At 37.6% G+C, this 22,816-nt stretch overlaps 1 protein-coding gene across 2 annotated transcripts in view; it reads right to left on the bottom strand.

Annotated features, from left to right (window-relative positions):
• The window catches only part of LOC130913303 (ephrin type-A receptor 6-like), a 97,301-nt gene that overhangs the window by 14,096 nt on the left and 60,389 nt on the right, over positions 1–22,816 (bottom strand). For both annotated transcript variants that reach the window (XM_057831796.1, XM_057831804.1), the window contains exons 7-10: positions 18,729–18,884; positions 16,097–16,438; positions 2,486–2,610; positions 1,159–1,321 (exon numbers count right to left, since the gene is read on the bottom strand). In XM_057831796.1, coding sequence (XP_057687779.1) covers positions 1,159–1,321; positions 2,486–2,610; positions 16,097–16,438; positions 18,729–18,884 — 786 coding nt within the window. The remainder of the gene's footprint in view (positions 1–1,158; positions 1,322–2,485; positions 2,611–16,096; positions 16,439–18,728; positions 18,885–22,816) is intronic.

Raw genomic sequence — 22,816 nt, forward strand, 5'->3', positions numbered from 1 at the left:
CGCGAGTGCACCCCCACTTGGGCATGAAAGTGCCACCAACTAAAAGTCATGCATTTCAATACAAGAACATCAATAATAGAATGTAACACACATCACCAAAGGCAGAACAATATATATATATATATATACAGTATATATATATATATATATATATATATATATATATATATATATATATATATATATATATATATATATATATATATATATATATATATATATATATATTCAAAACAAAATTAAAATAAATGCAGTTCTTTATGTGAGCCTAAAACCACAGCCACATCTCAACATTATTACCATCAGAACAAAAATAATTGAAAAATTTTCCATAAAAAGCACGTGTTTATGACTCGGAACATGTTTACATTATACACACACTCTCTTTCTCTACACAGACAGTTGCCAGAGAGAAAAAAACACCACGTTTTACAACCGCTAGACACACTAAACACGCTGGCGTTAACTCTGATAGCTGCTGGGGGACGTTCATGGCAGTGTTTACTAACCTTTAATTTTGTATAAAAAACATGTTTTACATGTCGGTTGGCCCTCCTATAAGCTGCGGCCTTCTGTAACTTTTGAAGTATTCCGGTACCAGCGATTTTGTTTTCTTAGCTGGGGGGGGGGGGGGGGGGGGGTCAGGGGTTTCACCTTCTCCGGCCATCGTGTTGCACACCTGACTCACTGACACTGAGCAACAACCGGTGGGGAAGGGGTGCAGGTGCAAGAGAGGGATTTCTCCATGCCTTTTTGAGACATGAAAACAGCTAATTCCTTGGGGACGGTATGACGGCAAATTTTTGCGGATTTGAAACCTTGACGATTTCTTACCATGTACACTTTGAAACCGGTAATCGGCGCATGTCTATTCTACACCATTATATACTACCCCTGAAAGCATTTTGGATATTACCACATTTTGCAGGTGTACATAATGTTTTGTCTAGAGAAGGTTTATATAAGGATGTTATCATTAGATAGCCCAGTTTTGACTCAAGGTATTTGGGCCTCATAACCAATTTAACTCTAGCTTCCCAGTATGTATTGAGCACATTGTTTGTAAGAATTCAAATGGTTCATGCTGGATTGATCCATTCGAAAGATTAGCCATAGTGCAAATTGCCTTTGGTTACGATGATGGGTTTTTGCTCTCACCTTCCGCGGCAGTAGAGAACTCAAAGTTGGAGCTGTATGCTGTATAGCCAGCCGTTGTTCGAGCACGCACATGGAAGACATAGACAGTCGAGGGTATGAGGCCTGTTACCACAACACTAGGATTCTTAGTCCGTGTTGATGAGTAGCTCAGTTGCTCCTGTTCCTGGAAAATAAGGAAAACATGCCAGAGAGGAAAAAAATAATACACAGAGTGGAAGGACAGTGAATGAAAACTATATGGTCTTAAAATATTAGTCTTTGCAAATCATCAGATTTCCTAACAGTATATCTGCCAGAGCAGCAGAAAAATTAACTGTCCACCACTGAGCAATGTTTGGTTTCTTTTATTTGTTTTGTTTTCACACACCCGTTAATATGAATGCAACATATTTTTAGTGTTAAAATACTATGGATCAGAAGTTCTTATTATATTTGGCTCCGGGGTCCAACGTTACCTGTAAGTTGCCCATTACTCATTTAAATATGGTAACCTTCCTAAAATAAAGAATTACCGTAGCAATTTTTTCACTTTTAAATTTGGCCTTCATTGTCCCCTGGTACTATGCTCACTGTTGGTAAAATCTCCAATATCCTCACTTAAACAGATTTAGCACTTCCACCCTTTAAGTGCACTAATAAATAAATATCATATATTCAAATTTTGTTTATTTTTGTGTGAGTTACGTTCTGAAGAATGTGAAAAAGTCACATCAGTCAGTGTTTTAAGAGTGTTGATATTAGGATTTTTGTTGACTGTTATTATGTTTCCATTCAATAACTACTGTAGATCAACTCCATTGATGTTGACTGATTCACATGAATACTCTTGGAATGGTACGTATGCTCATGTGCAATCTTGCCGCATTTAGTTTTCATTATTATTATTTCATCTATATGAAATTCAATGGTACATATGAAATTATAAATATAGTAGGGTATTGTTGTAAAATACGATATATTTACGCTGTATATATATTGTATTCATACTTCAAGGACGGCAGAGAGACAGCTCACTGGGTACTGGCAATGTATTGCATGTAAGTTTTGATTTTTTGTAATTTTATTTTAATTGTTATTTTAATGTAATTTGTAATTTTGTAATTTTTTGTAATTTTTTTGTAAATTTTGATTGCCTATTTTCTCCGCACAACTCCAATTCAAATTTTAAACCGATTGCCGAGCAATCAGCTATTTATTGCAACAGTTGTTAAACCCTGCACATTGTTTGAGAGTTCAGTTGGGTGTGGCAACATCGCTTAGTGTACAATTGACTCAATTTATAAAAACCTGCGGCCAATAGTAGGACCGCCGACCCATGTTTAATCACCTTCTCATAGTATTTAACTTCATAGTCCACAATGTCTAACGGTGGATGTTCCTCTTCTGTCCATGAGAGGGCAATACTATTATCAGAGGACCAGTCCTTCTTAATAACACCCACCAGAGCGGGACCTGAAGACACAAAATGATAACAGAAATGACACAACTGCCAGGTATACTTTAAATTAGCCTGTTAGGGTTATATTTAGACACAGTATTTTCTTCCCCATTTTTTATCCATCACCACGAACAATCATACTTTTGAATGGAGTCATTTAGTTGCATTTATTTTATCACTACAAACCTAAATACTGGGCTGCCATTGGACGACAATGGGCAAGCTGAGAGTGATCCTTTATTCACTGCCCCTCTCAGTTTACCATAAATGGCACTGAAACATGATCTTTCATTGCCAGCCGTCCTAGTTCAAATTTATTGGACGTCAATGATGTCAATGGCAGCCAATGAGTTAATGTTACATATTGACTTGATGTTTACAAAATAATAATGTTACACCGATACCGATACCAGTATCGGGGGGTGGGGGGGGGGGGCGTGATCTGGCACTAAAATGGTGGCATTGGTATCGGTGAGTACCAACAAATAGGCCGCCGATACCATTTACCGATATCACTTGAACGCGGCCTTCTTTCTCCTGACACTCACTACACTCTGTTGTGTGATCACACGTGATCACTTGGCATGCCAAGCAGCTATCGCTATTGGCCTGCTCAAGACAAATGAGAACGGGTCAATAGCCACTCTTAACCAATGCCGCGGCAGCTTTTACATATGGCGGAAAAACAAACCAGGGGAAGAAAATGTTGGCGGTCTGGATATTCTGCATAGAAACTCAGTTGAGTACAATGGCTGCATGCAAGATTTGCGGCCTGAAAGTGGAGGAGTTAAATCCGCCAGTTTCAATACCTCGAACACTATAAAACATTTGAAAATGAAACATGTAAACAAACACAGTTTTATATATACTGTACATATTAGAGCTGTCCCAAACGACTAATTTTCTTCCGATTAGTCAGCCGACTATTTTTACAATTAGTCGACTAATCTAATAATTAATTTAAAAAAAATTTCTTTTTTAAAAATAATTTAGCAATTAAATTTTTGTTGACGCTTATCAATTCACAAAAACATATTGGAACACTTAGATTATTTATTAAAGTGCAAATAAACACGTAAATAACAATAATAAATCACAAATAAACAATGAGTTTAAATGCTGATAGAATTAACTAGTGCAAAAGAATGTAATGTAAACAGATTCAGAACACTGACTTCGCCTTTCCAACATGATTCAAAACAATTCTTAAAAAAACACCTAGCATTAATATTATAGTATAGTACTACAGTATACTGTATATAATAGTATTATAATAATTATAATAATTATTCATTGCCAATCAGATTTTTTATAAAGGGTGTCATTTTAAAGGTATTCTTAGTGTAGAATCTGGATTCTGAAGTATGTGGGATTAACTCCAGAAATCGCTATTTATATGACGAACGTGACATGCTTTTATTTTGAAATGTTCACCGGAAGTACGTTCGCTAAACCGCTAACCTCAGCTTTACACTCCGCAAAAAAAAGCACTTTTTTTCATTGCATGTAGTGTCAGTAATAGATTTTTTGGGGGTCATTTTTTTCGTTTGCAAATGCTGTTAACCAGCGATTTTTCACGATTGAAGTGTCACCTTTTAACCACAAGTTTGCTTTCACGAGACGACTGCCAATGTTTTACAGCAGGCTAAAGTAGGTTGCCTTTTTCCCCCATTCACCTCAGTGTAGCAGTGCTAACGTTACAGTGTTTAATATAGATATGTTTTCTTATTTTGTATGTCTGATCCTTAATTCTACAGCGTGTTGATAAGAGAAAGGAACTGGAGTCTCATATGCCATCAGCACGCACGCACCAATGTATGCACGCACGCACGCGCGCAGCGATAAAAGGCAGCCGTGAAAATTACCGCCCTCATTTTCATTTGCCGTGCGATAAATGGACTCATTGCATATCGCGACAAGCTTAGCAACTTCAATAAAACATGTCGTTAGTTAGTTAGATGGACTTACAAACTGGGTGACTGCGCTTGAGACGTTTATTCACGGCCGACGTGCAGCCAAGCTTGGCATTGAAGAGACAGGACACAAGAGTGTACCCTTCTTTGTTTCTTTGAAATAAGTCAATGTTTTGGACACTCTGGTGCGCTGGTGCATCCGACATTCTGAACTTTCCACGCATATATTTTTTTAACCCTTCATTAACTGTCGATGGGATGTTGTGCTCGTCGACGGATTTGCGTCATCGATGATAGATATATATAAACTTCAAACTGAGTGGTATTGGGATGGTATCGGCCGATACCGCACAGCCAGGTATCGGTATTTGGGCCAAAAAACGGTATCGGCACAACACTACAAAATATAAGCACATATTACGACTTCTGACAAAAAAAAGTATAAAGAACACATCTGAAGCAAAAAGATTGAATGATTCCATGAGAAGCGCACATCAGATATTGTTCATTGATTGAAGTGGAGTCAAACGTCTTTCAAAGAGGTGTCTTCAAAAACCTCTTTTCTGAGCCATCTTCAGACATTAGATGACATGAGAAAGGTTTTCAAAAATTGAAAATAAAAATACAGCTAAAAAACAGTGCTGCTGGCACATACATAACATAAGCCCTCAGTCGCTACCTGAAGAAACTAATGGTATAATTTGGTGGAGTCACTCCCTGTTAGTTATTGTTGCAGGTTATGATTTAATTATTCATTTTCTGTTTTTGGCATTGATATATATGACTGTTGTTGATGCTCCCTTTTTGTGTGTTTTTTTTTTTTTTTTTCCCAGCTAAAACGCCAGAAAAAAAATGCAAAAATATCTCAGCGAGCTCCAGATATTTACCATCAATTATTCATAATACTCTCACTAAACAGAAGAAAACTAAAAGATCCATGCGCTATCTAGCAAGCAAGCTGTTGAGAAGTCTATTACTTGAATACAAATTGAGGCCTGGATTGACATCTAAAAACAGTCATCATCATCATCATCTGCAGGCGGAGATGACCTAGAAGATGCAAAAGGCCAAAAGCCAGAAATCAGCACTTCAGAGAGGTGATGCATCACAGTAAGTCGCAGGCAGTGGGGTGCAGACAGTATTTCACATCTTGTCATGAAACCAAGATTTTCTAGCTGCAACTCAACCCGACATGATTCTTCACAGTTCAGCAGCTACACCACTGCAGCTATTTTTAAGCAAAATCGAGCAGGGGGACAGTGAGCAGAGAATATAGAAGTTTGATGCTGACTGCTGCAAAACCCATGCCCAAGGTGAAAAAATATGTTACTGTAGCGTTTATCTACTTTCTAGTGCAGAAATTAGGTCTATTAAACACTTATGACAAATAAGGCTCCTTTCATTTGGCATTACTTAAGTGCAGTTGATTGGAACACATCCATGGCAAAATGAGACTTTAACAGGCAAAAAAAGGGGTTTTCAACAGAGGCGAATCTTGGGGTTTATTCAAGCATCCCAAATTTGCAGAATCTACATTGTGTCATATTTCAACAAGGTAGAGAAGTACCTAATGATTCAGTAGTGAGTTAAAACATAAACATACAAAAAATACATAGCATCTCACTATGCAGCGCAACGATGGTTTGTTTCACCCAATCCCTCCAACAATCTCCCTAATTGGGTTCTGAACAAAACATTCTATTTGGACTGAGTCATATCTTGCTTTCCACTGGTACTGTACACAGAGTATAAGTAAATGGAGCGAAACAGTGTGGAATATAAATACAGTATTATTCTTACCATCCCTCAGTTTTTGCTGCCTTTTTAATTGTAGCTAATGTAGTTAACATTATCAGTTAGGTGTAAAGTGACATTCTTTCTCGCACAGAAATGTTGCCCCCAGATCACAAAAGTCAGACACCAAGCCGTAGAGTTGCATAGGAATACTATTTGGTTGTTACTTAAAACATATTTTTTCTAATTTTAAAATAGCAAAAATCCCCATGGTTTAACGCTGTGCATGGGGTACCTGTAATTCCGACACAGGTACCCTAAAAGCCTGGGGGGAGGATTTTTTTTGTGCCTTTTTCAAAGTCTAAAATAAGACTCGCCAAATGCAGGCTCTGGATAACGCTCTGTCGCCAACCACATAAACAAATCAATGCCATGACGGTCACCCAAGGACACTTATGCTCGTTCAAAGGAACTGTAAGTTAATAATCAATTTTAAAAAATTAATAGCACGTAGTAGAAACGTAGATTTAACTATTAATGTTAGTTTGCTAACATTTGACTGCCTACTTGTTTACTAGCCTGTCACTGCAAAGCTAGAATAAAATATAACCGATTGCGAATCCAACTGAATGTAAAAGACTGCTTATTCATCACCACAGAAGCTTTGGGAGAAAAAAGCTGACAGAACACATGACATATCGTTACAAAGTATAGCCAAAATTATAGCTAGACAGATATTTGGCCTGTGGGATTTGTCTTTTTTAAGTTGCGAGTGGAAGCATTTCGCCTCGATTATAATAATGGTCCCCTCTCTGTAATGTTTAATACCATGGACATATCGCTCAACTGCATACTGCAACCCTCTCCGTCTGCTTCTAGACAAAATCATTTAAAAAAAAAAAAAAAATGTAACCTTAAAAAAAAAAAAACAGGTCTATTGCCAGCTATGGTAGTGCACATTCGGAAATTTGAACTCCCGTCATAATCCATAAATCGTTCGTTCACTCAGTCATTGTCACTGAGAGAATTTGACAGAGCCTTGGGTTGTCTGAGTTTTACAAGGAGGCAGTAGGTCCAATGGAATGATAAACGCCAGCTAGTTGTGTCATGTGCATGTGTTAATATTAAAGACAACGAACTACTGACGAACTAAATGACTTGACAATTAACACTATCACTTCTGTTCAGATACAGAGACGGAGAAACACAGAGGGCATTTTATACATTAGTATTCAACATAATCACAAAGTCCATTTTTGTTAATAGGTTTACTTATGTGTTGAATTTAAACCTATGTGCCAAGGGTAAGTCTAAAGTCAATTATTAGTACGATCTGTAGGTGGTTAATTTACTTTAGGTAAAAAGAATAAAGTCATCTGTAAGTAGAGCTGATTCAATGTACATAGCATCATGTGGATGTGTTAATGTTGCTGACGTTTGGTATTCTGGGTTACACAAACCCCTCCTATCAAGGCAGAAAGTAGTAACAGTGACATACAGCCTCTCAAATGGGTCTGCTACAGTTTTTAATAGCGCACACATCACCATTTTACAAGTGGTACTTAAATACGAAAAACATAAGACAAATAAACAAGGATAACTGGATTTTAGGCAATTACTTAGCCAATTTGAGCCATACGTGAACTGCTAGTCTCTCCAGCAACCGACATTTTAGGCTAGTTGAATGCATCAGAAACAAGTAAAAGGAAAGACCATATCTAGATATGTGTGTTTAGAACTTTTTCAGATGAAAATGAAAGCATGCTCTGTTATGCATACGTAGAGAGAAAATATCATATATTCACCCCCCCCCCACACACACACACTTCATACAGGTAAAGGCAACATTTAACTTAATTGAGTCCAATTCTTTCTGTTATCCTTTTCTCAAATTTAAATGTCATCCTGAGGGAAATAACTACTTGAGCTAACGCACTAAAAGATCCTATATTTCAATCAGTCGTTAATTAGAACCGATTTCCCTTTGTTGTTGAATTTGATACCATGCAGGCTGTATGTAATCATCTCTTCTTTGAAAAATGTGAACTGCTGTAAGGCAAACAACACGCTCAACTGTGTGGATGCATGCTGATGAAAACATATGCGTGATGGTAGGGAATCATTTTCTCCATACAGTATTTTTTTTTTTTTCCCCAAAGATGTCCACCCATTTGTTATGCTCTTTAGACTCTGCAACGTCGCAAGGATGAGAGGTGAATTGCACACTGGCAAAAATAAAAATAATTAATAACAGACAATCATTCACATGTATGGACAATTTAGAAAGAAACACACAAGCATAGGAAAAACATGCACATGCATTAATCAGAATAATTTAGTTAATTATCACATGCCAAAGAACCAATTACCACTGCAATAGTTAATAAAAAACACATTATATTAAGATGTGAGATAAGATTCAAAATCCCTTCAGCAGGGACTATCACCTATCATTGCTATGCTTAAATAAACAACAACATTGATTTTCAGTGTGACTAGCTAAATAAAAATGCATTAGCTCACTCTGTTTAGTGGAAGACAATCCCTGTCCAAATCCAAATGACTGTAAGGGATCCCTCCTCACAGAAAAGTGTTATGAATGTATCACTACACTTCAAAGTGTGGAGCTTCAAAGCGCTGAGGACGTTAGCTACAGTATGAGGGGGCCTAAATAGCGTACCGCACGTAACACGTCACCTTTGCTCATTAATATTCATGACTTTAGCAACTGTTGCTAGGGGGGTCAAACTCACGTTTGTCCCTCAAGCTTGATGCATGTAAATAGTGTACGAACGAGATGTTTAGTGAACTAAACCTACCAATTATGTCCGAAAATGATGTCCCCGGTGCCAAATTCACCGGTAAAGATGTGGAAGAACATACAAATGTTTAGTTGAAGAGATGGCTTGAGTGTGAGGGCTGAAAAAGATGGGAAAAAGTGCCGACCTGATCCAGAGGTAGCTTTTTTATCGATACCTATTTCTTGTGTGCATTGTCTTACGCCACTGAAAATTACATTCTCCTGTTTCAACAAGTGATCCTTTACCACCATATGCCCTGTATTTCTTATGTTTTATATCCTCTTGTTGTCTTGCGTCTCTCTACGACCGTTCTTAGGGGTTATTTATATTGCTATTTTTGTGTAGCAATCGAAAATGCTACTCGGGGACAGCCAACAAACATTTTTAATATTTTCATTAATAATTTTTTAAAATTCTATTAATATGTTCACACTTCCCCCTAACTAAGGTTGTTTCTTTATAACAGAAAAGGTAAAGCTGTTAAATCTCAAGCCTAAGTGTAGGCATGAGCAGGCTTACTACAAAAAGACCAAGGAAAAACATGGCTAATTTATTTAAATATCCGTATTTTAGAAAAATAGGCCCACATGACTGTTGTGATATATAATAGAAATTTAAATTTTTTTCAGGGCATTTATTGTCAGACAGAAGCAGCACGGCAAAACGCTACGCTAAAAAATAAGTAAAAATATCAAAATGGGTTACCTCTTCGTGGCAGGCAATGGATCGGGATTGTTGGACCACGGCCCCCAACAAAAAGTTTACTGCATATTTAGGCGAATGGCTTGACCTAGCTGGTGTTAAACTGGTCTTTTGGACGTCCACATAAGTTGATCAATTGTTCACATTTTTTCCCTCTGAGTTTTTGGCTTCGGGAAACTGATGAAGAAAGCATCCTTCATATATGGACAGTTGTAATGTCTAGAGTTGTTTGTACAAGTTCCATAGCAGCAGTGTTTACTTGGCATGTTCTTTTTTGAAAGATTACTGGCAGAAAACAAGCAGTAGTTGCATGGGTTATATGCGAGCACGCTTCTATGTTGAATCCCTTCTGGTTTAGAATGGTGACATCACATCATCAAACTAAATCCCAAATTTACTTTTCAAGAATACATTGTACCCTCCAGCACAAGTCAAAACATGGCATTTTATGTAATACTGTACAAAAATCATTGACTAAAACGAAACATAACATTTCAACAATCTCAGTGGGCCGCCATCTTAAGCTCTATCGTGGCTATATTAGAGTGTGACCTTATTTACAGCACATTTGAGCAAGACTGGTTTGACATCTATTGCGATCAAAGTAATCACAGCAAGGAATAATACACAAATATGATAAATGACTTCAGGAAAAGTTCCAAAAATGTAAATTGATTTTAAGATACTGTAAATAGAGCACTGCAGTAACCTCAACATAGTATTAAGTCAGAGATAATAGTTACAATACGTGGAAAGGACAGCAGGCGGAAAAGGAGGAAGAAGAGAATGGGGAAGAGCTGTGAAGATGTCCCATGGGGTTGGATCTCTACAGCATCTGAGCATATAAATAGATGTCGGCCCTATTCCCAAAGGATGGTAGATGAAAACAGAAGCGAGCCCATCAGAGAAAAGAAAGAAAGAGAAGAATAAAAGCTAGAAAATCCCACTAATAAGCACAACACATTACGTAGAGTATTAAAAAAAACATGACCTCGTTACTTGAAACTTTGGTCACATTTAACATGACATTACATTGAATATGTATAGCCTACTCCACACCTGGGAAAAGCATGTGTCTTGAACAAAAGTGGACAGCTGAAATGCAGAATAGAATGAGGATGTAGGAAAACTTCTTGGTCCAAGGTGATATTTTCTTAATGTCTAAGACTGACTATTTTTCTTATTTAATATAATGATTCATTTTAACACGTAAATGAAGCTGTTACAGTGTCACTCTGCTCCTATGTGCCTCTTTGCAGCGCATAGAAATTGTGATGGTTGAATATTGCTTGAATAACGCTTTGCTGAGCAATAACACCAGTATATTTAGAACAGAGTGCAATTCACTGTTGAATTCAGTCACGTTATTGTCCTGAACTGAAGTACCATATCACGTAATACCACCACCCTAATAAATAAAGAGAAATAAATGAGAAAGTAGTTAAATTTTTAAGAAGTCTTCAATCACAATAAAGTGTTCGTACATGCAAATGAACACATTTTTTGTTTTCATTTTTCCAGCTTCACTCAAAGCGTCCAGCTTGTGTGGCTGCATGCAAAACCTACAGAGCATATGTCTGCATTTTTAGTATGCTGACCACATAGGGAAACCAGATCAGACACATCACCCATCTGGAATGAAAAACACTTGTCAAACTGTCACTGTTCTTTTTTTTCTATCCTGTTTTTTCCTAGACTCTTTCCAAACATGACTCTTTCCAGTCATGTTTCACTTGACTGAAGGGTACCATAGTAACTGGACCCTTTCATTGGGTCAATAAACCTAAAGGGGTGTTGCTTAACACACAACAAGTCATTTTGGGGCAAATGAGGCAATGAGAAAAACACAAAAACGATGTCTTCGATTAATGTTGCAAAATATATTAGCCTAATGTATAACAGTGGTTCTCAAGTATTTAGAGTAAGTACCGCCTCGAAGAATACTTGGCTCTCTGAGTACCACCATCAGGCTTCCACTGACGCTGTGAGATTTTTTATTAAGTAAATAACTGAACATGCATTGAAGTGGATTAAAAAAAAAAAAGTTTGAACATTTTACTTAGATAATGTTTCGCGTACCACTTCAGTAGATCTTGTACCATCCATCATTTTCAATACCACTTATCCTTGTCAGTGTCATGGGCTGCTGGAACCTAACCCATATGACCTCTGGCAAAAGGCGGACTGTGCCCTAAACTAGTCGTCACTTAATTGTTCTGTTGGATTTTATCGTACTAAATGTTGAGATACCGCTTCATTGTGGGGTAGAAAATAAACCAGAACTCCTACAAAGAGACCCTACTTTTGCTCAAAGTGCAAGAAGCAACAAGAGTTGTAGAAGGACCACTACTATACTACACTATGGCAATGTGCATTCTCACAATGACCTGAAAGTCCGACATTTCCTTGCCAAGAAGAACACCATCATGCTGGAGCAGTCATCGAACCTAGCAACATGTGGGTTTTTTCCCTCCTAGTTCCCTAATCACCCTTCCCTTAGTCTCAACAACAGATTATCTCCAAATTTTGTACCTCGTAATGACAGCTATTTGCTTTCATGCTAGTGTCAAGCTCCCTGGGAGTGGCCTCCTTCACATTGGAAGCACTTAATTCATGAGACCGTGTGATCCACTTCATTCTGCTGTCATATTTGAATAGCAATTGCACTTCAACTCTCTCATTTGCATAATTTCCTTATTCATTTCTCTTGGTTGAACTGAAAATCACTCGCATAACACTTGATAATGGAGTGTAACAATTTTCATCTGCGTTAAAATTTCAAAATGACACCCAATGACTCCATATACCTGTATTATCAAGTCATAAAATGCAGGATATTTTATCTACTGTATATAATATATATATCCATACGTACAATAACGCACACGGTATGTTAATAATGAAAGCAGGTGGGCGGCTGTCTTACTAGACATGCATGACCGTAGGTGGTGAGCGCAAAAGGTGTCAATGCCTGCTTGTGCTTGCGTGTGCGTGCATGTGTGTGTGTGTGTATGTGTGCGCCTACAGTATGTCAATTGAGAAGAGTCAGTTTGACAAGTTAATCCTTTCTCGGCACCCTAATGGGAACACCCCCCGGGCCGCTTCTCCTCTCCAGAGATTATTTTGCATCCCAACTTCCTCCTGTCAGTCTAGTGGCCTCAGGATAGTTTGTGACACACATACCTGACATCTGCTTTCCATAATGACAACCCAAAAGCAGAACATAACAGTTTGGCAACATACTAACTTATATATTCCTTCATCTTAAAAGGGCAAATTCAGGACAACTGGACACTAGGTAGTGTACTTTTTTTTTCTCTCTCAAATGAATATAATCATTATAAAAGATGATGGTAATATGCTGCAACAATTTCTGAGATAATTAGGGATAAGAAAATATAGCTAATTCTTAATTACAACACATATTTGATAAATCTTTGTCGAGCTTGGTTATTATCCTAATATCAGATTTCATTTTAGCTGGAAATAGGGTCAATGTCTAGGTCACACAAAAGGCAAAACTAATTTCTCAGTCGCGATCTTTAATGTAATGTGATGAAATCCATTCTGTTATTGTTACTACAAGGTTTATGCTCAGTGAAAAGGTTCTGGATTACAGGTTTAGACATTGTGGATTCGGCAAATCCTCCCAATAATTGTGTGAATTTTCTCCAAGGACTCGTCCCACACTTTAGAAACATGCTACTAAATAAAGACTGTTATATTGTCCGTAAGTCATTTTTGTATATGTCCACTTTTTTTTAATAACAAATACAGTGTACCCTGTTCATGGCAAAAGTTTACATGGAAATGCAAAATTGCTTTCCTCTTGATTGCTGCTGATTATAAACTGGGCAATGTAAATTTTAATATCTTATTTTTTTACTTATTTTTAACAGATTTGAAGTTCCATATAAACATTTCGTGCGGCAATCATTTCATCTTATTATGCAATCAAAACAAAGTAGATCATATATAACTCTAACCGAGCCATATTAAGTGTAGAAGCCATTCTAGCCAGGCTATGGTTTTTTTCTCCAATCAAAGTTAAGATAGAAGCACATGTACCCCATATACTGTAACAACATTTATAATTTATTCATCAACTCTCCATCTTTTCCACGGGTTATGCTGATCCATCAATTATTCAATCTATATTGGTCTCCACAGTATCGTGAGTTCAGATTTCCAGTGAACTTTGGGTTCCTAATTCAAGGCAAAGACAAAGCACCAGTGAGCATTGCATAGCAGAGATGACCTCAGATCAGCAGGGATCTGCAAATTAAGACAAAGATCAGTGCCACAATGGCTGAGCCAAGCGCAAAAATGGGTTTCACCTTTTGACATCTTCAGAAGAAAAAGAGAAACAGAGACTGTAGTAACTGAAAAACAAAGCTCAAGAGACTAAATATGGCTCCAAAACAAATAAGTAAATATCTCCCAGCACTAATGTCAACATGAATATTCATTATTCTGATGTTGCTGTTACCCAAAATGATGCCCCAATTTTGAAGGCACATCTTTATTAGACACATGAGGATTATTTTGTAAGTAGTTTAGCTCGTGTGTGCATTTCAGGCTTTATTTTAGTGACTAGCGCAAGTGTCAGTGTACACGACACTGTCCAAAACAGTAAAGGTGTGTAAGACCAGGTTTTTTACAGTTGCCAGCGCACTATTGTGTTAATTTTATCTGTTTCTGTCTATTTTTGCTTTTACTCTTTTATTCTTATTTTATTTTTTTACATGGTAATGTGCACTTTGAGATTTGTTTTTTTAATGTAAAGTGCATTATAAATAAAATGTATTATTATTATTATTATTATGAAAGTTGCTACTTTAATGCCTTTTCATGAGACGTCTCTAAGCAGCACGCAGTGATGCATGACAGGTCCAATGTCACTGCACTTGGCCAGTGTGGCAACAAAGAAAATAAATAGGTAGCCTCATTAAATGGGCAGGTGATTACCACAGAATTTTATTTTTATCAAAATTATGTTTTTTTCCCCTAATTTTATAATTACATAGAACTTCTTCAAACATTTTTTTTCTAAATTTCCCCTTATTGAATAGTTTTTTTTACATACCATCTGTCCTTAATAGGTACAAGGGTGAGCAGGCACCTGACTTCGGGCAAGAAGCTTAGACTGCCATAATGGTTCATTACAGGGTAAATGCAGGCAAAAAGAAAAATCATTTACATTCAATTTATACCACATTCACAACCAAGTGCAATTTGTTTTCAATGATTCAGTGTATGTGATTATAATGTTGACTTTTTGGGGGGGTATATGGCAGAAAACACAGACAAGGCTGAATAAGCAGTTTCTGCTCTTGCACCCCTCTTTAAAATTAACTGCTGTATTTTAAGCCAAGATAACTGTTGTGTTTAATAGAACAGTATGTCTAAAGAAAACACATTTAAAAGGGTAAATATATGAAAAAGAAAATCTCGATCACTTCTTGATGTCTGCGATTTCTGCATCGCGATCCTTGTTATATTACCATGTTTCACCCATAAAATCCCCCCAAAATCTGGCTGTGGCCATTCACAGCTGTGTCTTGACACTCGGTGATACATGCTACATGGAGTTTTTTGTTCAAAAAAAGGTAAGTACGCAATAATATCTCGATAAAATCGTGGCGTCTTTAATTATGCTCTATCATGCTCTCTCCTCCATTTAGGGTTTTGCTGTTTAACAACTTTTTTTTTTTAATGCCTTCCTGTTCAAAATTTTTCTCCTCCCAGAAAAGTGAGATATAAGCTTTCCAATGATGTATCACACATGCATATAGGACAATTTTGAAATTTCGCCAAATTGGGGTCTCAGAGCAGAACTTCAAGTCACCTGAGTGTTTTCCGCCATATATTTTATTTTGGTGCAGGAAGCATAGAGCAGGTAGTACTTCCACACGTGAGTGAGAGCACTTGTACACAAGGAAAAGAACATATTTGCGCACACGAAGAAGAAGCACAGGTGCACGCACACACGAGGAAGAGCTCATTTGCTCACAAGACGAAGTCGCGCAGCTGAATGAGAGAGGGAGGGGAAAGATTACAGCTTAGCTCGCTGTCTAGTTAGGATTTAGCGCCAACATCTTGGCGAGGACGGTACAACGATGTAAAATACACGTTTTTGGATAGTTATTTTGAGATTTAGGAGGTATTTAGGGGTACTTAAAGGGTTAATTCCGACTTATGCGGAAATTCGGGTTACGTCGCCAGCGTAAAAATGGAACTCGTTCATAACCTGGGGACTACATGTATACAAAAGTTTAAACTGAACTACAAGAAGGTCAATCAGACAAATAAACTTAAAATCTCCTAGCTTACTCACAAGTGACACTCACCAGCTTGGTGTGTATTGACAGTGACGTTTATCAGCGCTCGTGCAGCCACACCCAGCCTAGATACACCATTCACAGCCTCCACAAGGAAGGTGTAGTTGGCGGGTGTTGCAAAATCTAGTATGGCCACAGAGATCCCAGTCAGCCCCAATGATCGTGGAATGAATCTCAAGTCTGGCTCACAAGGCTCACACTGCATCCCACTACTGTCGCTATCGCATCGCTGGCATAGTACATTGTAGGTGATGTCACTACGGCCACCTGTGTCACTTGGAGGCATCCACTGCAGGAAAAGAGCTGTGTCATTGATTAATGACACCAGGTTCCTTGGTGCTGATGGAGGCCCTGAGAGGAAAAAGAAAATTAGTAATTCAATAATATCATTATAATGTGTCATGGAACTTGATTATGCATCAACAACTTCCATCCACTTTCTATACAGATTATTCTGTGTACATTTTAAGTATCGTATACCTTGAACTGATCACTAGTTAAATCTTTCAATGCCATTGACAAAGATAGATGTCCAATCATGTGGCTCTTTTTGTCCTTCTGCTGTGAATTTAAATGAGTTTATCACTTGTAGGCCTCCAATCCATTTGAAATAGGAGGGCTTGTTTCATTCGCTACTAGCCCTCCCAGTCTATCGCTGTCAATGACAGTCAATGAGTTAATTAAAGAGCACATTTAGAAAAAGATATCATTCACATGCAGAACATCACTGACTTTGAATCACAACACTGTAAGTGAATACGCTTAGAACATATGAGGTGAAAAACTGGAGAGACATCACCTTTCAAGAGTTGACTATAGTGATGAAATGAGCTGCAATGCACACTATTTGTTAAAACTCCACCGTATTCTGAAAATGCCTTTTTTCAGTCGGAAAGATGTTTACAGGAGCAGCGCAGAGGAGGTTCTTATATCAAATTACTCCATCCATTCTCTGTATGCCTCATTTTAACTAGGGTACATCTCCAAATAAAACGAAGGTGTTCAGGCAATGGGCTGTCTAAATTCAAGCCAAGAAATATATGTGTGAAACTTCTTACTTGGCAATGAAGTATCATATTTCGCAAAGTGAATAAAACTAAAGCAGCAAGTGTGTATTTTAGTGCCATGTGTGGGTGAGTTGGTGGGTGGTGGTCAGAAGCTACAGTGTTTTATTTATGCATTGCAAAACTATATCATATTTAAATATATATGATTATATGGGCAGAAAACACAAGAAATATCACAGAGGCTGTAATGAACCATACTGTATATTTATATTGTTAATGTTTGAAAAGGACATATAAAAGCAGATGGCAGGAGTATGCCAAGTGCTGTTTTAAGACATCTACTAAAACCTTCACAGGGAACTCATTGGCAACCACTGACTGCGCGAGACGTCCAGTCTATATTGAAGGGCAGCAGCGAATTATCAATACTAGCCCTCCCAGTAAAAATGGACTGGACGTCAAGCGCCGTCAATGGCAATGAAAGATGTGCATCCACAGCCAGTCCTCCCAATTTAAATGCATTGTACAGTATGTCTATTGTTGTCAATAGAAGGCAAAATAAACCTTTGCATGTTATTGGTGGTCATAACAAGAGTGTACTTATTGTTCTTATTTATTCTAATTTTAGTGCCCACCCACGGACACGCTCTGCCCACCCAAAGAAAACTGGATGTAGTACTAACGGCAGTCTGGGCACCGCATATGGTATCCATTCATTTAGTACTGTGTATGTCAGCGGACACTGCCGTCGACTCTCTCGCGTCCTACAGTACACACTGTCAGCTCAGTCTCCACAGAGCAGCCCCTCCCAGCAGAAAGATGTTAACCCCTCGGCGTCCAGGCTGCAAATGAATCGCGCATGCACCAAAGCGCAACTCGCAGACACCGTCGGTAGTTTAGACACTATACCTTTAACCTAACCTGTGCCTTATTACCTGCACATCTTATTGTGTTCTTTAACCATTATTTGTCACCTGCAGGTCGATACTGTTCAGTTATGGATGTGTTCTAAGTTTTAACCTTTGCATTGTAACCTCCTCTTTCACCTTAAAGAAAAAACTAAAAAACTAAATGTTGCTCTTGTTCCTAGGGGGCGCTACACACATTTATGCATATTTTGATTTTTTTTTTCTACATTTTATCAAAGTTTTCACCAGTGTTCACCTGGCTGTTGAGTTTGGTGAGTTTTGAAGCAATCTGAGCGGGTCAAAGTAGGGCTCAGAGCGTCGGCGGTACAAAGACTGACTGCTAGGGGGCGCGACATAGTGTATTTGGAATTTGTCTTGACACGGTATCAAAGAGTGCACCTGTTTTGACCTGCCTGGCGATTTTGGTGCATTTTAAAGCATTCTAAGGAGGTCAAATTTAGCTCAAAAGGGCTGCGAAAAAAGAATAACTACAATAATAATGATAATAAAATCTAGGAACCACAATAGGTTACCTAAAAAAACATTGTCACCTGCATGTCCATACTGTTCAGTTATGGATGTGTTGTAAGTCAAATAAAATCAAAGCAATTTTTATTTGTTTGGACTAAATCACAACAACAGTTATCTCGAGGAGAAAACAAAACTACATGACCAAAAATTACCAAAAATAGTCACTTGCCTTATAAAAGGTTAAATGGTACTTACTTGTACAAGCCATTGTGGAGGGGTCTTTGTTAGCCCTATAGAAGCCTTTCTCACAATGACACATGGTGGCAGCCTGGTCATGGCTGGAGCTATGTAGTGGACACTGGACACATTTCATGTTGCCAGCAAACGGCTTGAAGAAACCAGGTTTACAAGCTGGAAAGTAGGAGAAGCCGATGAGGAGATTGTTTAGAAAAAAGATTACTGTCACATTATTAGCTCTTTAAAAAAGGCTATGGCCGTAAGACATGTAATACAGCACATAGTTATAAAAGTAGTGTCATTTTGTGAATTCTCTGTGCACAGATTTAATAATAATAAAAATGAGTGTAGACCCTCAGAGAGCCCAGGTCAACATTTTATGATGAGAAATTAGTAGGAAAGAAATGCATGGGAATTAATAAACAGTACATGTTTATTTCATTTACAATAATGCACAAGTGTCTTGAAATCACCAATATTCGAGACACTTTCGTCAACCTCCATTCAGGTATTGACAGTTTGTTTCCTGTATGTAAAAAGCATTTTATAAAGCATAATTTTTGGTTTACCACCGATCACTGACTTGGCCATTCAAGACGATTAATTTGCTTTCAAAATGTATCGAATTTCTTTCCACAGAAGAAACCCAGGAAATGATAGCTAGGAAAATACATCAACAGTGCTCTAAAAGCCACCAACTACCAGTCCCAGGACTGGATAAAAAATAGATGGGTTGAACATCCGGTGTGAGAAAAAAAAATTGTGCCAAACAAATCATGCGAGCGACTTGCGCTGGCGGCCCCTGATGGGACAAGTTGAAAGTCACAACAACAACATTGTGCTATACTCTCTGCTCATATTCAACCAAATGCTACAAAATCTAAGGCCAACTCATCATTTGGCAGATGTGTAATAAAAATAGAAGTGCCAACATCAAATGCTAGAAATACCTAAATGGAACAATGTCATATGACAACAATGTTAAAGCTCATTAATTAAAATGTTAAGATGTCACATTTAAATTTTACATTACAAAAACAACATTATATAAAACATTCTTAATAATACTTGTTAATTGTAAAATGTCTTTTTTTTAAATAGCTTTTATGTATTGACACAAAATAAATGGTTAAAATAAAGTATATTTGATGTGTTTGTATGTGAAAACACATATTTTTAGAGAAAGGACATCTGTGGATAAAGATGAGCCAAGATTGACTTTTTGGGGAGTGCAAAGTGATCTGGACATTCACCTGAAGGTTGGGCAGAAAACACATCCAGTAAAAAAGTTAATATGGTTATTAACTTTTCATAAACTCCTTCCTTCTGTTTTATGACCTGGGAAAGTTACTGACAATGTTTTAGCTAAAAAAAAAAAAAAAAAAAAAAAAACCTCAAAGTTTTTGTTGACAACTTCTTTTAGACTGTGTTATAATGGAGTCTATAAAAGGCCTATGCGCTGCAGTCAGGCTAGACCTTGAATATCTGATGTAAAATTCATAGCAGTCCATCTGAATATTGCAGGGATATTTTACTCTGAGCCACAAATATCCATCCCATGATGCTGATGTTTTTTTACAAACTCAGTAGGAACAAACCCGGTCAGAAAAACTGAAATGGCTACAAAGATTCTGTGTTATTGTCAGAAATAAAAATATTTCATCAGCTTATTTATTGTTGCTATAGGCTTATTTTCTGCTTAAAAAGAAAAACAGTCCATAAATAATAGTTAAGACGCTTCCATTTCAAAACATTTTTTGTATCATTATTTAGGTTTTCATGCATGTTAAAAAGCTATTAGCATAGTAATAACCTGACGGGACATTTTTCTCCAAAATATATCCACAAATGTATTATGCGTCAATCTGCTGAGCCATCTTCTCAAGCTACAACTTAGTTCAATTTCTCCAAACTCATTCCTACATCAGATTTTGAGCTATTATCCTGACATTTTTTTCCTATTGTTTCCTATCACACAATTTTCCCCACCACAATTATCACCTTTTGATGTTTTCCCTGGTACTTTCCTCTCCTTCTCTGTTAGAAATCTGAAGAAGGAAAAACATTGAAGATTGATTCCCTCTCCCTGACTTATTTTAGCAAATAGACCACTAATAATGTAGTCACAGTTCATTTAGACAGAATGTGTGAGAGGGTGCCAATTATGGTACATCACCTTTAGGGTACATAATAATAGAACTAAAAAAAAAAAAAAAAAAAAAACTGTGGCAAAAACAAATTCATGAACAATCATTTCAGCATTAAAATATCATGGAACAACAGTATAGTACACCTGCCATTTGCTTATTCTAAATGGGTCTTTTCAGTATCATACTGCAGCATTGCACATTAATACATCTTGGCACTACCCTGCTTCAAGTACAGTTGTACCTCTACATACGTTCGCTTCTACACACGATCTTTCAACATCCGACGGATGCCATTTGTTTCTACATCCGACGAAATGCGCAAAATACGACGATTTATAACAGCAACAACAACAACAGCAACAATTTCATTGTTTTCCCGCAAGACGGAGGATTTTCTTGTGAGAGAAACATGGGTTCCAAGAATGTTAAAGCAGGTGGTGAAAAAAAAGGTGAGGCTTACCATTGGAATAAAGATAGAAATAATAATAGAAAAATATGAGCATGGTGTTATGCTGCTTGACAATACGGCCGTAGATCTCAATGTTCCTCCTCCCACCTCCGTTTGCCAGTCTTTGTAAGTTAAGGCAGGGGTAAGGAACCTATGGCTGTCGAGCCAGATCTGGCTCTTTTGACAGCTGCATTTGGCTCGCAGACAAATCTTTCATTGTTTAAAAAAATAATCGTTATACTCCTTTGCGCATTTCGCGAAAAGGTGACGGTCACCGGTCATATGCTGTTGTTGTGAAGTAATGAGCAGACGTGACGTTTGCGGCGTATGTTACCTTTTTTAATGCTCCGACAACACTCGCGCAATTCACACTAGATATTAAGGGTGTAACGGTACATATATTTGTATTGAACCGTTTCGGTACGTGGTGCTCGGTTCGGAACGGAGGCGTACCGAACAAGTTTCTGACGTAATGTAACCCTTACCTTTCGAGGCTGTTAGTCGATCGGGTTTCAGTTTCTTTGTGTAGATTATTTTTACCCCGTATTCTCTACTATAATGAGGACCAACACAGTAAGATAGTATAACCCAGAAACGTCAACGGCGCGACAACGTGGCCGCCGTGAGAACGCAGTGTAACGCGGGCGTTAAAGTCAATCAGCCAATGCACACCAGTCGCAGTGCGGCCGCGTGTTAGATGCGTCCCAGAAGCGGCTCAACACGACGCACGCGAAAAGAATGGCAGAGTTTATTATATGACGTGAGACGCGACCCTCCTGCGTCAATACTACTACCGGTGGCTAGGTTCGGGCAGACCGGAAGTCACTCGTGTAAAAATACGGTGGATCCGGTCGATTTTCAAACTAATATGCAATCGTAACCCACTTTTTGAGTCCATCAGATCTCTTGAGTGGTAGATCGGGGCACAGTTGACTTTTCTTTGTTGATTTACTGCTGTCTTGTCTGCCATAATAATAACCAACACGGCCCCGTGTTCAATACAAAACCCTCCTACCGCAACAAAACAAGTAGGAACTAATATTCACATACGAACTAAAGTTATACAACATAAAATATACAATAGAAATGAATACTACATCACATTTGTAAAATATAAACACATAATAAAATAAATAATAGCCCATTTAAATAAAATAAATTCAAATGAGCTAAAACACCTGTAATTAAATAATAAGAATAATACACAGATCATGCTTGCACAATTAAATTTATTCATTTCTGTGTGGCGCTTTAACTTGAGAAAATCCACCAATAAAGCTTTTGAAAACCGTTCATGAGAAAAAAAAGGATTCATGGAGGCATTTCATTTGTAAAATACATGTTAAAATCTTTGTCATTGGGATTGCTTTTCTCTTTAGCACAGGACTTCTTTTTTCTTCTTTCTTTCAGAAAGAAAGCTGACCAATACTAGTCTGAAAGGCAAATTGTTGTTGGCTTATCTTTAAATACCCGCTACGTTTTGAGCAGAATTCTAGCTTTGTATAGGC

Source organism: Corythoichthys intestinalis, chromosome 1 (assembly GCF_030265065.1).
Source record: "Corythoichthys intestinalis isolate RoL2023-P3 chromosome 1, ASM3026506v1, whole genome shotgun sequence".
Taxonomy (NCBI): Eukaryota; Metazoa; Chordata; class Actinopteri; order Syngnathiformes; family Syngnathidae; genus Corythoichthys; species Corythoichthys intestinalis.